General features: G+C 40.9%; 1 protein-coding gene across 3 annotated transcripts in view; it reads left to right on the top strand.

Annotated features, from left to right (window-relative positions):
• osbpl5 (oxysterol binding protein-like 5) overlaps positions 1–13916 on the top strand; it is a 47837-nt gene extending 33921 nt beyond the window's left edge. For 2 of the 3 annotated variants that reach the window (XM_079679976.1, XM_079679977.1), the window contains 18 exons: positions 218–319; positions 578–781; positions 1179–1263; positions 1376–1538; positions 5501–5714; positions 6003–6187; positions 6339–6420; positions 7196–7294; positions 7426–7522; positions 7696–7794; positions 8611–8708; positions 8795–8884; positions 9587–9723; positions 10431–10610; positions 10787–10916; positions 11517–11631; positions 11715–11817; positions 12190–13916. In XM_079679976.1, coding sequence (XP_079536102.1) covers positions 218–319; positions 578–781; positions 1179–1263; positions 1376–1538; positions 5501–5714; positions 6003–6187; positions 6339–6420; positions 7196–7294; positions 7426–7522; positions 7696–7794; positions 8611–8708; positions 8795–8884; positions 9587–9723; positions 10431–10610; positions 10787–10916; positions 11517–11631; positions 11715–11817; positions 12190–12325 — 2319 coding nt within the window. In that variant the 3' untranslated portion in view covers positions 12326–13916. Of the gene's footprint in view, positions 1–217; positions 320–577; positions 782–1178; positions 1264–1375; positions 1539–5500; positions 5715–6002; positions 6188–6338; positions 6421–7195; positions 7295–7425; positions 7523–7695; positions 7795–8610; positions 8709–8794; positions 8885–9586; positions 9724–10430; positions 10690–10786; positions 10918–11516; positions 11632–11714; positions 11818–12189 lie in introns of those variants that run through there. The other variant, XM_079679978.1, reaches the window with a different exon arrangement.
• The last annotated feature ends 3118 nt before the right edge of the window (positions 13917–17034 follow it).

Here is a 17034-nt window from a genome sequence, read left to right as displayed (position 1 = left end):
ACTCAGTGAAATAAATGTACCATTGAAAACCTTATTGTTATTTTAAATGTGTACCCTCTTGTATATGTCAAATGATCAACAATACATCCTGTTAATGACACCGAGAGCATGGTTGCTAGTGTTTAGTTGACTCTGCTTCCACCTAGTGTTGGTATCCTCAGATCAGTCCTCTGAGCAGTAACCACTGATGACTCATCTGTGTGTCATTGTTTCTCAGGTTCAAAAGCAGAACTACAGACAAGAGAAGAAACGGGCAGCCAAAGAACTGTTCACTGCACTGAAGGACCCCAGTGTTGTCATCATGTCCGACTGGCTAAAGGTGTGGGGGGGGTTTCTATAAGACAAAGCTACTACATTGACAATGACATCAAGAATAATACAAATCTTTAGAAACATATTCAGGCTTTGTATCTTCTGCCATAAATGCTCTTTGCTTATCATCATTTTAATAGTAATTTCCAAACAAAGTGTGCCTTTTAGCACCTTGCAAGTCAATCCTGTAACAACATCATATTTCTTGTCCTCACATTATGCTCTGATACTAACATGTCCCCCTTTCTCTTCTCTTGTCCTTTAGATTCGTGGCTCTTTAAAGAGTTGGACCAAGCTGTGGTGTGCCCTGAAGCCAGGAATTCTTCTCATCTATAAGACCCCCAAATCGGACCACTGGGTGGGCACCATCTTGCTCAGTGCGTGCAAGCTGATCGAGAGACCTTCCAAGAAGGACGGCTTCTGCTTCAAGCTCTACCACCCGCTGGACAAATCCATCTGGGCTGTCAAGGTCAGACATGTTTGTTGACTCAGCTGTAACAAAACAGACTTTTCAAGGGGGCTTTGTAGTTGTCATGACTGGAGTTTTAAATACAAATGTGGTTTAGTTGTGTCAAAGGAAAAATCAGGGCTTAATGCACTGCAGGGTTAAAACAAAAGCAATGTTATCAGTAACCGTATTTCATTTCTGTGCATTTGATATGTTGATGCTCTATAAATAGACTAGCCTCTTCTTGTAAGTGTAACCTTTCATTTGTATTCACCCAATAGTTTTCATTTTTAAGTGACAATTATCGTCTTCAGTGCTCTATTATGCATATAGCCCTTGAGAGAGCCGTTTGCTTCTGTTGGTAAAACATGACTAAAATGGCATGAAGCGTGGCTCATCGTTTCATCCTTATGTTCAGGGTCCCAAAGGAGAGAACGTTGGCTCCATCACGCAGCCGCTACCCAGCAACTACCTGATCTTCAGAGCAGCGTCTGAGTCTGATGGTGAGGCTTGTATGTCCTTGCTTTAGTTTGAATTGTGCTTGTGTATATCTAGCATTTTTTATTAATTATTTTTACAAGCATTTATTGAAGGTGCTCTTTCCCGTCTCATCAGGCCGGTGCTGGATGGATGCTTTGGAGCTGGCTCTCAGCTGCTCCAGTCTCTACAAGCTGACAGCCAAAGGTGGGAAGGAAGGGGAGTTCAGCACATCCTCAGACTCCTCTCACATACTCCACCTGCTGCAGTCTTCCACACTCACCGATGCAGAGCTGCTACAGTAAGTACATACTGTACAGCTGCATACACTGGAAGCATCTCGCATATAGTTTATCTCCATCTTACACTTTCTTGTTGTTGTCATTTGATGATTAGTGTTTTCTGTAATCACACTCCCAAGTTGTTGCGCTTGCCAATTCACTCACAAGACTCTTGGCACTCCTCCAAACACATTTGTGCTGTCTTATTTATGCACTGAGAAACTCCCAGCTGGTAGGTCTAAAATATAGTCTCTGTGGTTCTCACTAATCAACTCGAAATAGCAGCTGGAGAAACGTGGGGTGCACCATCCCTGTGAAATGATTTAGTTGTTGTTAAACTTTACAAATCAAAAGTGCGATTTGAGATCATGCAGTGCCTTGTGTATATTTGAAAGGGAGCATATCAAACGTAATGTTTTTACTGTATACATGGCATGCTACCTATTTGGACTCTAGAAAACTGCCTGCTTGAAAACCTGGGACTGTGTTGTGTCTGTGTCTAACCTCTAATCATTTAAAATGCAAAAAAAAGATGCAAAATAAGGTTTATATGAGAAAAACTGCAAGTTATAACACAAGGACATATCAATCAATATACTTATTTTGCTCCCAGGAAGCTGTTAGCTAGTTTTAAAATTGTGTCACAGAAATAAAGATTGTTGAACAAATTAATTTAGACATAAGTCTGTCTTTGGTTTTCCCAACACAGTAACACAGTGCCATAACTCTAAGAGTTACAGGAATATCCATAATCCAAACGGCAATATAAACGTGTTGACTTGTCTGCAATGTCCCTGATGAACTGTGTGAGGAGGAACGAGGTTCACCTGTGCTGTCTAGAGTAAACTACACAGCACAGGTGAGCTGAGTCAGAGCTCTAATAAGGAGGAGGAGAAACATCACTCTGTCTGCCTTGCTACCAACCAGACCAGTTTTCACACACTCTGTTCAGTGTGCCAACAAAGTGAGTGGCTCTTTAAGATCTATCAGTTTGAAAATGTCTTGTCTGCCACCAACAGTCTTTTTTGCTTCGGCTCGTTCTTAACTGAGTGAAATAACCCAGTATCTAAGTGATACTTAGATAGATAACTTGATAGGGGCTGAATTGTATTAATGCTAAATAAAGGTGCTTCAGTCCTTTCTTATCTTCCTTAGCACAGGGAACAATGGATCATCCTTTACCAAAAGAAAACAACAATCAATTGATTGCGGCATCAACATTTAAAGGCACCATTTGGCTGTCAATAACATCTGCCATTGCTCTTTAATTGTTACCGTGCTTTTAAGGAGGTGTGATTGTGTTAGTGACCGGAATCCTTCCTCGCATTAACCAGCATTGAGTTATTCGCTGCAGCCGACTTGTTTTCTATTCGTTATGCATAAAGTTGTATCATCGTAAATAGAAATCGTAATTTAAGCTTCATGGTTGTCTTAACATACATCCGTAGGAATTTTTCTTCACATTACAGACGGACAAAGATTTCTTGCTTTATAGTTTGGTTTCCATTTAGTCTTGAAGTCTCTTCTAAAAACAATCTGCTCTCTGCGCCTTGGTGAGGAAGCTACTGTAGCTTCTTTATTTATTGGAGCTGATTCACGCTTCCCTCCAGACAGAATCTAAATATAGCATTCTTATCCAAAATGAGTCTGCCACTGTTTTATTCATCAGTGAAGTTGAGCCAAAGGTACATTTCCAGCTATGTATAAGCCTAATGGCTGTATATACTATTTATGATACAAACAGAAAAGTGATGGCTTCTGATTGTCATTCATAGATGAAAATGTGTCGTAGGTGCAGTGTCAATCTTAATTGGTCCTAGTCAGTTATCTTTGTTTGGGATAGGGTATAAAGTATCACACTGTGAAACTAGTTAAAAATCGGCCTTGCTGACACCTATTGATGCGATCAGTAGAAATACAGGGGGAGAACATAATGTGGATGTTGTGCAAGTGCCTGCTCCACTTTGTCAATCCATTAACCGTTGTTAACTGTTGTGTAACAATAAAGCTATACAATTATCTGCCAGAGGCACATTTTTAAATACAATCTCGTTTGACAGTGTTGCATTTTTTTATACATGTTGTTATTTACGATTTATTTTCCCATTTAATACGTGTGCGTCGCAGTTTGTGTGCTGTTTACACTCTACATTAGACATCCCTCCCCTCCTCCATTGCTCTACCCTCCCTCTGGCCATCCACCCCAGCCCCCCCCCCCTCTCCTGCTCCTCTTCCAGCCAATCACAGCAGCCCACCTTATCACATGACTGTCAAAGGAGCAGGAAGATGAGATAGAATGAGAATCATACACCGCCCAGAAAGAGACGGCAGCAACACAGCCGTTGCAATCTCACACACACACACACACACACACTCTCACACACACACTCTCACACACAAATACATTGGCACACAGACAGAAATATGCACACACACATTCAGGAAGCAGCTGAGCTGGAGTCGAGGAAAAACCAAACTGCACGTTTTAGTAAATAGATCTAAAAGGTTTACGCACACACAGGAGATGAGATAACGACAGACTGGGCTTGTGTTTGGATTTCCGTCGGTGGTTATTTGACTCCTGAGGAAGAGTTGTCTGTTTCTCTGTATGTCTTTGAGGTAAGGAAAGCTGCCTCTGTTCCAGGGCGTGTTCGGGTTAATATATAACATCAGTGACCAGTCAGTGATCCACAGAGTGCGCAGGAATTTGACTGTTCTCGTTTGTCGAGCCCGCAGGCTTTTTGAAATTTGAACTCCCTTGCGCTGCTGTTTGTGCACATAATCTGTTTCCTTGTTTTCTGTAACCATAATCCCTTCTGTGAATGTGTTCGCGAGAGCCCGTGACACACACTGCAATTATCTTCCACTGCTCTTATGTTTGAATGTGTTTGATCATGTGGAGTATTGTGAAATAGCACATAGTAAGGATACGATCTGCTCCTGCTTTCATTTCTGTCTCTACTTATGGGAGTCCGTGAATGTGTTTCGGGACAGGCCCCCACCAGAACACACAGACTTCCACTGTCTGACTTGTAAAATGTCTGTAGGATTGGAACCATGATGTTCCCTATTAGATCGATTTCACCCCGTCTGTCCCTTTTTCCCTCTGTTATTCTCGCTTCTCCTTTCCTTGGCTTTTTTTACAAGCTGATTCATGACTCCTTAAATCAGTTCCCTTTCTGTTTTTAACTTTGCTCTGGTTATTTCAGTGCCGACAGATGTAAGATCTGGGTTTGCTGTTTCCAAGACTGAAAAGTTCCATATTCCAAAGCATAAGCTCTAGTTTGTATCTCTTAAATATGCATGTTTTTGCATACATTTAAAGCATGTGTCCCCTCATTTTTGGCCAGCCACATTCAGACCAAATAAATGGGGAGTGGCCTAGTTGTCCTGGCAACCAGTGGGTCAGATTTACTGAATACATCCAGCCCTGCCAGTTTTATTTATCTGATAATCTCTAATGCAATGAGGTTACTCGGCACAGCCGTGGGGACGAAACGGTTCGATTACAGATTCAATAAACATTTAGAGGCTCTTCGGAGCTTTTGAAGTTCACTTTGGGTTATTTCTGTCTTTCTCACAAGTCTGAGACAAGTTTGTATAGACAGCCTTACTGATGAGCTAATCATAAAAGCTTTGTCAGCACTCAACTATATTTAAATAAGATTTTTGTGAAGTCATGCAACGTTACTCTTCTCTAATGTCTAACCACGGTCATTAACTCCCTTACATGCTGGCATTGTAAGAGCCACTCATGACACCAGTTTAAATTGATTAAGATACAACCTGTCAAAGATCAATACACACATTTATTTTACAAGAGAACTGCCTCATTAAATCCTGTGATTATTCTTCTATGTATTTTATTACATCATTTCCAGACGAGGAAATCCTCTTCTATGCTGCAGTAGCAGTAAAACTGTTGAATATCAGGCTCGCTTATTATAATTCTAACCTTGGTGTTCTCTTCTTTTGCCATTAGGTTAAATGACACTGTGCTGCTGGGCAATCACCACATGGAGCATGACGGCTTTTCAGACAAATCGGAGCGCGAGGCTCACGATGACTGGTACACCGCGGCCAATGAGAACGGTGGAAGGGTGACAGAAGAGAGCGACATGGACCAATCAGACGAGCTTTCCCCCGGGCCACAGGCCACATCCTATGTGGAGCAGAGCACAGAGGAGATGGCTGAGGTGGGTTTACCATTACATATTTTATGAAGGAAGCTCTGCCATGTTTTGTTGGAGTTACAGATCCCTCACAGCAGGCTCTAATATTATAAAAAGGCTGCAAGAAAATGTAAAAACAAATGCATATTCAGTGTTTTGAAGATTTGGGTATTCCTTTGTGTTCTGAAGCCATGTTTGTAATACTTCAGGGATGTCCTTCATAGTGCATGTCCCTGGTGTCTCAACCCAGGACTCTGACCAGAGTTTTACCAATAAGGTCTCCTCACTCATGTCTGTCTGTTGTTACTTCAGGCTGGGGAGGCGTCCCAGGTAGAGACCGTATCAGAGGAGAACAAGGGTCTAATCTGGACCCTGTTGAAGCAGCTGCGCCCCGGCATGGATCTGTCCAAGGTGGTGCTGCCCACCTTCATCCTGGAGCCCCGCTCCTTCCTAGACAAGCTGTCTGACTACTACTACCACGCTGACCTGCTCTCACAGTCAGTCACTTAAAGTCACTATACCTTGTGTGTGTGTGTCTGTCTGTCCATAAGAGTGCACACATTTGAGCATTTTCCTTAAAGACAAGCTTTATGTCTGCTTTACTTGTTGGAATTTTTTTTGTCTCATTTACAATCTCTCTTGCCACAGAGCTGCACTCGAGGAGAGTGGATATGGTCGGATCAAGCAGGTGCTGAGATGGTACTTGTCTGGTTTCTACAAGAAGCCAAAGGTAAGATTTATTTTCACTATTGTACCGGATGGCTTGTTGTGGCCATCATATTGGACACTCTTGATTAAAAGAGGCACCTGTTTTTGACATTACAGAGATGATGATGGCAGCTATTCCATATGTACCTCTAAGTATAGTTACGTGAAAAAAATCCGACACAAACAAAATAATTACTTCTTTTTCTTTGAATTCTTTAGTATTACTAAATAAAATAGAGTAAATGTAGAACAACTACAGCTTAGGGGTCTATCAAATTCCATTTGACCATTTCAGCAGTAACCAGATCCAAAGCACTCTGTTTATTTCTCCATTCAGCTTTTTCAGTTTCACTTGGAAGCAGTCATTTTAGGAGCCCTGGGAGATTTTCTCTTTGTGTTTGCATTTTTTTTAGACTGCCCTTTTTTTGGCTTCACATCCTCTGACATCAATTTCTGTGCTTTCTTGGCTTGCCCCACAAACGACTTCCCTGGGTCGATTTGTGCAATGAAACTGACAGCAGAAGCTTGTTTCTCTCTACTCGTTAGGAGTTTATGTTCTCAGTGGCAGCAAAATCACCCATCATGAGCCTGCAGCTAAGGCCTGTAGATTCACCTGGGCCGGCTCAACATGCTTTGGTAGAACTAAATCTAGGAAGTTCCCTGAAGGTGGATGGGTAAAAGCTTAACAACCTCTGTAACCTTTAATCAGCATTGGAACATCCACAGGGCCTTCTCCATGCAATGCTGTACACGTTTTCAATCTGATACCAAAGTGTATGTATGTATTTGCATTTCAGGGTCTAAAGAAGCCTTACAACCCAATCCTGGGGGAAACGTTTCGCTGCTGCTGGCTTCATCCTCAAACCGACAGCTGCACTTTCTACATAGCTGAACAGGTAAAAACCAGCTTCACTCCTAGAATACCTTAAATGCACACCGTTATTGCTTTGTGTCATATATGTTCACACATTTTAGCTGACTCCTTTCTCACACTGTTGCCCACATGTCTCTCTCTTTCCTCTGCCAGGTGTCCCACCATCCGCCCATCTCTGCCTTTTATATCTGCAATAGGAAGGACGGTTATTCTATCAGTGGTAGCATCCTGGCCAAATCCAAGTTCTATGGTACACAACACACTACAATATGTAATTTGTTTGTCTAGTGCGACCAAAACACATTCACACATTTCAAAGTCATGCAAGGACAAAACAATGTGGTTCTGCTTCACGGTCTATCGGGATAACATTTATAACGGGGATTTATAAGGAAATATTATTCATGTGCTTCTTTATTGTAGGTAACTCTCTGTCAGCTATTCTGGATGGAAAAGCCAGGCTGCTGTTCCTGGGAAGAGATGAGGAGTATGTCATCACCATGCCGTATGCTCACTGCAAAGGTAATACCCCTATAGGAAAATATAATGAACTTCCCCACTAACTTGTGTGTTCAAAAACAATTTAAGGTCAATTTGAGTGTTGTTGAGTAATGTCCCTCTTATTCCTGTATTGTTATAACAATCAAATGTAGTTATTCAACATGTAACAGTCACCTTCACTGTCCGTTTGACTAATATTTGTAAAGAAACATTTTGAATTTCTCACTAGGGTACTTTTTTATAATTTTGTCTGACATCTAATAAGAAAAATCCGAGCCTCTCAAAAAAGCTATTTTAGTTTATGTAAAATGACAGTGCAGAATTGACCCAAAGATTACATTACAGCCCGTTTTGCGGCTAACTTCAAAAGCACTCTCTGAATTACAAAAATAAGGTCAGGGATAGAAAATACAGACGATTTTCTTAAAAATAATAACTGTCTTTTCATGGATGTGATGGATTCTGTGTTCTGTGACAAATCATGAGTGGGCTGTAACTTTTGCAGCCATCTGTTGTAGCCTAATGTGTCTGAGCTACTGGAAATCAATAGCACTCTGCTCTGAACATGAACTCTCACGTGGCAGACAGCCAACATTAGAGATGGATGCTGAGTGCAATCTAAGTCGGGTCGGGTGTCCATTTAGTCACCGAGTGTATACGGCCATGTTGTAAATTAAAGTCTTTATCTTGTGTTACAGTCCGGCCACTCACTACCGTACCTAGATCATAAATTATTTGTTATTATATGTTACTGATCTTTTGACTGCCAACAGGATGCAGTTGTTCTCATCTATGTTGTGTTTACTGATCTGTCGAACTGTATCGGTCCTCCTGTAGGTATTCTGTACGGCACTATGACGCTAGAGCTCGGTGGCAAGGTCACCATCGAGTGTGAGAAAACCAAATGTTTCACAGAGCTGGAGTTCAAACTCAAGGTACGTTTTTTTCTTATATATTTATAGATACTCTGCATTATGCGATAACAGCATTTTCAGTAAAGATGTTCACACTTTGTCTGCAGCCTTTCCTTGGAGGCGCCTGCTCTGTGAATCAGATCAGTGGGAAGATCTGTGTGGGAGAGGAGCAACTGGCCACTGTGGATGGACACTGGGTGAGAGCTTTTATCCAGGTTTTAGCACTCTAATCCCCACCTCCAATCTCAATCTCCCTTTTTAAATTAATCCTTCAGCATCCTTCTCTGCCACTTACTCGCTGCAACTCAGTATTTAGTGATTCTCTGTTGTAAACAGAGGCAGATTAACTGGTAGTAAGAGGAGTCCACAGGGGGCTGCAGGAATAAGTAAGAACGTGTTGTATAGTTTGAAAATGAATTTCATCTTTTTACAATAGAGTGGTGCAAGGATGACATATTTTTGTAGGACGACCCGGAAGTAAGCTGTGCATGGGTTCCCTGGACAAAAAAAGCAAGCCCGTTTTGTTGAGCCGGATAATCTCCACATGTCTACCGTACTTTTATAATTTTCTAATTATAAATCTATCGATTCGATTTATGATTCGGAAATGATATTGTACATACATACGTGGAGATTATCCGACTGAACAAAACGTGCTTTTATCAAACAGGTTCGTTTTCGACAGATCTTATTCTTTACAATATTCCAAATTGCTATGGAGGAATCCCATTGCTTCTTTGTCGAGGGAACCCATGCGCAGCTTACTTCTGGGTCAGCCTACAAAAATACGTCACCCCTGCACCACTCTATTAGTGAAATTGATAATAAAAAACAATAAATATTTTCTGGATTTCCCCATGGGATAGGACTGAACATTGGGTTGCCTTTGCTTTATTCAGGACGGTGAGGTGTTCATCAACGAGAAGCGCTCAGGCCAGCAGGAGACGTTGTGGAACCCGAGCTCAGACATTCGCAGCAGCCGCCTCAAGAGACAAGTGGTCCAAATAGAGCAGCAGGGAGAGTTCGAGTCTGAAAGGTAAACAGCACGTGCTTTTATCTCAAGTCAATTCTTATGTCAGACAGTGGCATCCCATCAGGTGTGTCAGTGAGTTCTTATGCACAATGCCAGTGCTCTGGAGCTGGCACACGTAAATAGATAACATGCAGCCACATCTGTGCTTGACAAGGTCAAATCAAAAATACTGCAACGCTGCTACTCACTTAAAAAAGCACTTAAATGTAAAATACAGTGGTGGTCTAAGTGCTGAGATCCTTCACTTAAAAGTAGACATTCCACCGTCTATATATACTCTTTTACAAGTAAAAATCCCACATAGAAAGTTTTACTGAAGTAAAAGTTCAGATGAATTAACAGCACTATGTACTTTAAAGTACCAAAAGTAAAATAACTCATTATGCAGAAAGACATTTTTATCCAAAATATCATATACATTTTTGAAATGTCACCAATGAATTGGAGGATTTTGTTGTAGTGGTTTGGAAATATCATATTTTCTATTTTTTTTCCGTTACTTAATGTTGAATCACTGTAGTATAGTAAAAGTACGATAACTCCCTCTGAAATGTTATAAATTCAAAGGATTAAGATGAATGACATAAGTAAAGCACAAGTACCTCAGACGTGTACTGAAGTATAGTACTTGAGTTAATGCACTTAGTAACATTCCATTACTGTTCCAATATACGTCAGTGTGCTCATGTCTTTTCAATATGCTCTGGCAGACTGTGGCAGCATGTGACCAGCGCCATCATGGACCGGGACCAGCTGCGGGCCACCCAGGAGAAGTTTGTGCTGGAGGAAGCTCAGCGGACCGAGGCCAGGGAGAGAGGAGACAAGCCCTCCACCTCCAGACTTTTCCATCAGGACCCCGTCACCTCCGAGTGGACCTACAGGCACATGGAGTATGAACACACTCACAGAAAGCAAATAAAACACAGGAGATGGCACTCACTGTTTTTCATTTTTTAGCCTAGATTTTTGGTCAGTATATTGTTTGAGCTGTAGATTAAGAACATGGAAATAATAAAATTTAAATTAGACTGAATCCAAATCTTATTTTATTTTGTATATTTGGCAGCACTCGGCCGTGGGACCCTGAGCGCTGTTTGGTTCAGTTTGAGAAGGACGGAGTGGTTCAGACGCACGAGAGGAGCCAGAGGCAACACAACGGCCTCTCCTACAGCCACAGCTGGGCCAGCCAGCAGAAGGTCAGTCGGAACAATCGCTCACCTTCATGCCAGGGCTGTGTTGATCTATTATTGATGTGTCATTGACATTTCATCAAAAGGAAGTCTGCACTGTTCCTCTCTGTTGGGGAAATATTTTCCTAGGCCCATAACTTTGACCCAGTTTATCAGTTTGTACTCCCCTCACTGAGCACTGCTTACCTCTCAGTGTTTTGTCTCCCTGTTCCTGCCTGTTGGCGTCAGCTGATAGAGGTGTTATGGTTTTATCTTGTTATGCACAATGTTGATTCTTCTCTCAGAACTAGATAAATGCATGGGTCTGGGGTAGAGTTCTTCAGAATTGGTTTGGCAACCGCTGTGTGAACTCGTGGCACAGCACATGTCTTGTGAATTCTCCGGCCAAAGCTCCAAATAAATCATCAGTGTTGGCCATCAAAGTTCCTGCTCTCCCCGTGTCTCTCTGAGTTTCGTCTCCATTGGTTCAGATGTTTCCATCACACTCTCAAGCCAGACTGTATCCAGTATTTAGTTGCTTCAAAATCACTGACAGGTATGAGGAGCTTCTTTTTTTCGTACTTCTTACGCACACAACTAAAACATATCTTTTCTGCCTCCTCCCAGGCCGAGATGAATGGGAAACGAAGGAAGGCCAGCAGCCAGCCGTCCAGCTGCAGCCAGAACACGGAGAGCAGCAGCACCACACCAGAACCCACACACGAGTCCTCGGACAACGAAGGTGAGGCAAACGCACACAATCGAAACTAACAGTCTTATATCGAGCTGCACAAGTCTCATGTTCTCGTCTGTCATGTTCCTCAGGATTCTCAAACCAGTGTGCACGGTGCAATAAAGAGGCGAAGGACATCGCCTTGATAGAGGCTTCCATCACATCCATACAGAAGACACAGCAGGACATCCAGAGGTGAAAATGACACACACTGACCTGCACACACACATGTAGGGTGTAGCATAATGTGATATATTGCTTCTTTTTTTTTGGATAAAAGCAATTTTTTTCCCCTAATAGAAGCTTTTGTAAACAAGCACATATAGGTTGAGGGTAAGGATAGGGTGGGAACATTTTTCAGTTTTTTTATTTAAAAGCAGAACTGGAAACTCCAACTTTTGCTTCGATCATAGGTTGAATAGAAAATGGTGTCAGTGCATCTGTAATTAAATACCCATAATTATAAAATATAATAATAAAAAATGCATATAATATTTTCACATTTAACATTGTTTAGGCTTAGTTCCTGCTCAGCATGCTCTAACCTGTGTTTCCCCCCCCCTGTAGGAACCTGGTGGCTCTGAGCCGTCAGTTGACTCGTCAGAGGGCGACGGATGACGGTGTGTCGCTAACGGGCCGTCACTGTCTCGTCCTCTGTGTCCTGCTCCTCTCACAGCTCCTCCTCAACTACGTCTTCACCTGAGCCCAGTCTTCAGGGACAGGTTTCCCTCCAGCACTGATCTGGCATCAGATCCCACCAAAAAAAAAAGCACAGACTCCAATCAGCAGATGACGGCAGAGACCTCAGATCAGTGATTGGAGAGCAACTTTGTCCCCTTTAGTTTCCTCTGAGAGGGGAGGAGCATGGACACTAGAGCAATAAACACAGCCACAGCCACCGCCTGTCAGTCATCTGAGAGAGGAACAGCACCCCCTGGTGTAGCCAGACTGAAACAGCACCGGCACCCACGCACTTTGGACAGGAAAGGAGGGATGAGAGAGCACGGCTGTAAAGATTTTGATTAAAATAAAGATGACATGTATGATGAAGAATGATTTTGCAAAATGACAAAGAGGATGTTTCACCATTCCTTAGTATCTTTTTATATTGCCCTGCAATACTGTTTATCTGTCAGTGTGCCTGTATGTGTGTTGTTCCTACCTACAGTACAGTAGGCAGATATGCCCCTTCCACTCCAGATTTGGGCCTTAACGCTGAAGCCAAAAAAAAGAAAAACATAACTAAACGGAGAAGGAATATCTTCCAACAGTGCAATTCTGTGTGTTTTGTATGGATGTAAGCTCAAATACACTCCGTCTCGTCTTTTAATGATGATGATTTTACCAAAACAGTATTTATAATCCGAAAGGACAAAGAGTACTTGTTTACAGGAAGCACTGTGTGTGTTTGTAGTGACACATAGGAAGGACACTACTGGGAATGAGGCATGGCAGAGAGTCACAGAGTGTCTTTGTATTTGTGTGCCTGTAGTAAAGAGTGATAATAGCATAGCACTGTTTTTGGTCTAGACCATGACACTAGTGTGTGTACAATCAGTCACATCGAAGAGTAGAGTGATGATGAAAGGAATGCGGGAAAACACAAGAAATAAAATGTAATATTTCGCCCTAATGGAAGGATTTTGTGTGCATCTTGGTCCACACCACGTTCAAGTGACTGTTTTAAGATGTAAACACTTTGTTTGTTTTTTTCTTTTTAATCAATTTGTATATATTTGTCTCGAGGACCGTGTTTCAAAAAGAGATTTCAGAATGTATTTATTGGGTGATTAACCTTGACTTTCCTAATCTAATTCAGCTTGGAGGATGGAGGCCAGGGGGGACAATCGCTCTCCCAGGGTGTGGGTTTGTCATGTGTGTGTGTGTGTGTGTGTGTATATGTGTGTATATGTGTGTATGTGTGTATGTGAGGGAGCACATGTGTGCGAGTAAGCCATTACAGTTGTGCTATACAAAGCCAGATCTGTGATCCTGGTTTTTACTGGTTTTTAAACCCTTACATTTCAGTCTCCATTGCCAGTACTGATAGACCCAATGGGAGAGAATCGGAGAGCACAAGAAGGAAGTCGAATCTTTGAATGCTTTACACCTTTTCATTTCTTTGTTCTTTTCATTCTTTAATCTGTTTTCTACTCTACTGCCATGTTGTGGGGATTCTACATGCCAGATATTTTTATCATATGGAACAATACCACAGAGAACATAATGTTGCCCAATGTTTTCATTCATACATGTTGCGTACTGTTGCACTACAGTAAAACATTTTAACCCTGTCACTACCTTTGCTTCTCATTAATGACATATGCATACAGAAACACTCATTCACCGTGTTTCAGGAAAATATTTTACTTTTACAGAAGATAATGGTGATGCTATTTTACAATATTCTCCACTAGAGGGAGATATTGTTCTGGGTAAAGAGAGGTCTCTAAACTAGAACTGCTTACCAAGTATTTTTTCACATTTATTTGGTGATTACTTTTTACTAGATTTTAGATATCCAGCTGAAATATCTTCCTGCCGTTGGGTACATAAGGCGTTTTAAGTTAATATTTGTGCCACCTTGAATAATGACCTTATTAAAGTGATGCATGCCTATTGATATATCAATATTTATGAGCCAACACTTTACTTGCATAACATTGACAGTAGCCACTCTGCATTATGAGTACTTTGGATACATTTTGTTGCTATTACGTCTAGTTCAGGATCACTGAAGTGGAATTTTGAACAAATTACTTTTAAGTATTTCAATACTGAGCATTGTAACTTTGAAATACATTATTGGAATACTTCTTCCACCACTTGATAAATATAAGAGAAATTGATAAACCTAGAAAGCAAATAAATGTGACAACCCTCCCTTAAATATAACAAAGGTGCTTCCACACAAGACGTAACAATATTGTTGGCATCTTCTGTAATGTGAAAATGAAGATGAGCGGTTGACTCAGTAACCACAGATCCTCTCTGGGCTTGAGCAGGTGAAAATCTCTTGGTAGACGCCACATGGATCAACGTCTCTGCCACACACACAGATTTAAGCCCCAGTGAGGGAAACCGGATTGTGTTCAGCAGCTCCCCCGAATAGGCCTGTAGAGTGGTGGCTGATGTTACCATACACAGCTTAGTTTTGATAGTCTTCTTTATTTAAGGGAGAATTAAAAGTGTTGCATTAGTAGAGAAGATTTGAGAAGAGCTACATATCATATTTTTTTATTTAAAAAAAGTTTAATCAGAAAAAGAACTTATTCTGTCACGCCGGTAAACTTCTGGCCACTTGTCACACTTCTCGGTGAGATGTTGTGAATGATTGCAAAGTGTCGTTCAAATCCACTAAACAGAAAAAGCCTTTGAAGTGTGATCAGACAAATACTCAACATATCAAATTGTCAAGTCTGGCCAAACAGATTCATGTTCACATTTAGGTATGTGTTTGTGGTTTAGCGCTCATTAGCTATACCTGAAGCCTTGATGTCTGACTCAATCTCAACTGTCACTGAAAATATGTAATTGTTATTACAAACCGCCAGCCCTGTGTTATACCTGTCTGCAGCAATGCCACATTGTAGTATTTGATTTGATCAGATTTATTTCGAATATGTAAAACAATAATACAAAAATTAACATGAGACTTATTATAAAAAATAAGCAGTGTCTGATATACAAAAATATTACTCTACTTAATTACACATCCAAGAAGGGGTGGGGAGAAGTTTACACAACAACTAAATAAACAGAAAAATAAAAACGAACAAATACATTACAGAGGTAAATGAAATTCAAGAACAGATAAAATAACAAACCAAATAAATAAATAAACTGCAAACACCCAGTTATAATTAAAAAGTGTCATCCCTGTGTCTTGTTAAAATCATGTCCTTATACCTTTTTTAAAACAGTTTTCAGTTCAGACATCCCTTGAGCTCCTCATTTAAACTGTTCCAGAGCTTCACCCCACAAAAAGAAATACAAAAACATTGCTTGGTTGTGCGCACCCTAACATGAATTGGAATAATCCCCTTAAGTTATAATGCCTTTGTCTTTTAGTGAAATGTTTTTAAATATTACCTGGGAGTTGATTTAAAAAATAAATAAAATTGCTTTAAACATTAATTGGGCAATTTGAAATTCAATCTGACCATTTTAATAAGTTTAATGATATGGCCATATCAAAGCAGATTTAATAAGTTGATTTTACTTTAATGTAGGCCTTAACACTGCAGATATATGCTAAAACAAGGGGATTGAAACCACACAGCATCTCAGATCTATCTTCTATTTAAAACAAATCCACATTTCTACCATCTCTTACTGGAATCCTAACAAGAAAGTCATGTGATTTGTTTTGTATTGCCGCACCAGAGTGGGCAGATTGGTAGCGGGGTAAAGATCAAGGGGCAGTCTCCTCCCCCTAGTTTGTTTCTCTCCTCCAGGGTTAGCTGGATGTCTGAGTGGGTGCACACTGGATCATTGTGTAGTTGGTTGTTTGTGTGGCTGACGGAAGGGGCGACAGTCCAAATAGGGCCAAAGGAGAGTGCGCGTGTGTTTATTTTCCAGGCAGTAAGCACTCCATCAAAGGATTTGTAAGAGTTTCCCTGCCCTGGACCCCTCTTTGTCTGTCTCCAAGTGTGTTGATGTTTGTTTACTTCTCCCGAAACTGGACTGGAAGTGGTGTAAACTGCTCAAACACAGTGTCCCACCAACTCTGTGTTGACATTTAGAAGAAACAGTTCAACATTTTTGAGAAGGATGTTTGTTTGCTATCTTGCCCAACATGTGGATATTAGCAAAAGTGAGCAAATAGCACAACGCGGGAACCAGCTAGCCTGGCTCTATAACAAAATATGCCAACAACCACCTCTTAAGCATGTTAATAAACACAAAATAAATGTGTTATTGTTTGCTTAGTATGAAAACACACACTATAGCCTCATCCCAATACCCCTCCTCGACTCCTCCTTTCCCTCCGTAAAATGCGAGCGAGAGGTGATGCGAGGACAGAGGAGTCCTCAGGTATTAATTGGGATGTCCTTGTTCACTCAAACGTCACTTTCAAACGACGTCTGTTAATGATGACATGTGCACAGCTAAGAACCGGCCCATTTGTTGTAAAATATTTATTTTAATTAATTAATCTTTCTCTTGTTAGTCAAGGAATTCAATGTATGATGGTTGGGCCTATTTTGGTGTTCCGTTTTGGTGTAAAATGTAGCCTACATTTAAATAAAATTATAATTATAGTAATGTGAAAGCCTTTACTCTGAAAATGTGTGTGCTGTAGATCCCCACATTCACCACAAACCCACATTCAGGACTGTGAATTTTAAATAATTTAACTCCTGAATATCTTAACACAAAACAATACAAATAATTGTTATTTATCAAGAT

This window comes from Notothenia rossii (genome assembly GCF_949606895.1).
Source record: "Notothenia rossii genome assembly, chromosome: 5".
Taxonomy (NCBI): domain Eukaryota; kingdom Metazoa; phylum Chordata; class Actinopteri; order Perciformes; family Nototheniidae; genus Notothenia; species Notothenia rossii.
The sequence above is the reverse complement of the archived record's forward strand: the minus strand, read 5'-3'. Positions and strand labels throughout refer to the sequence as shown.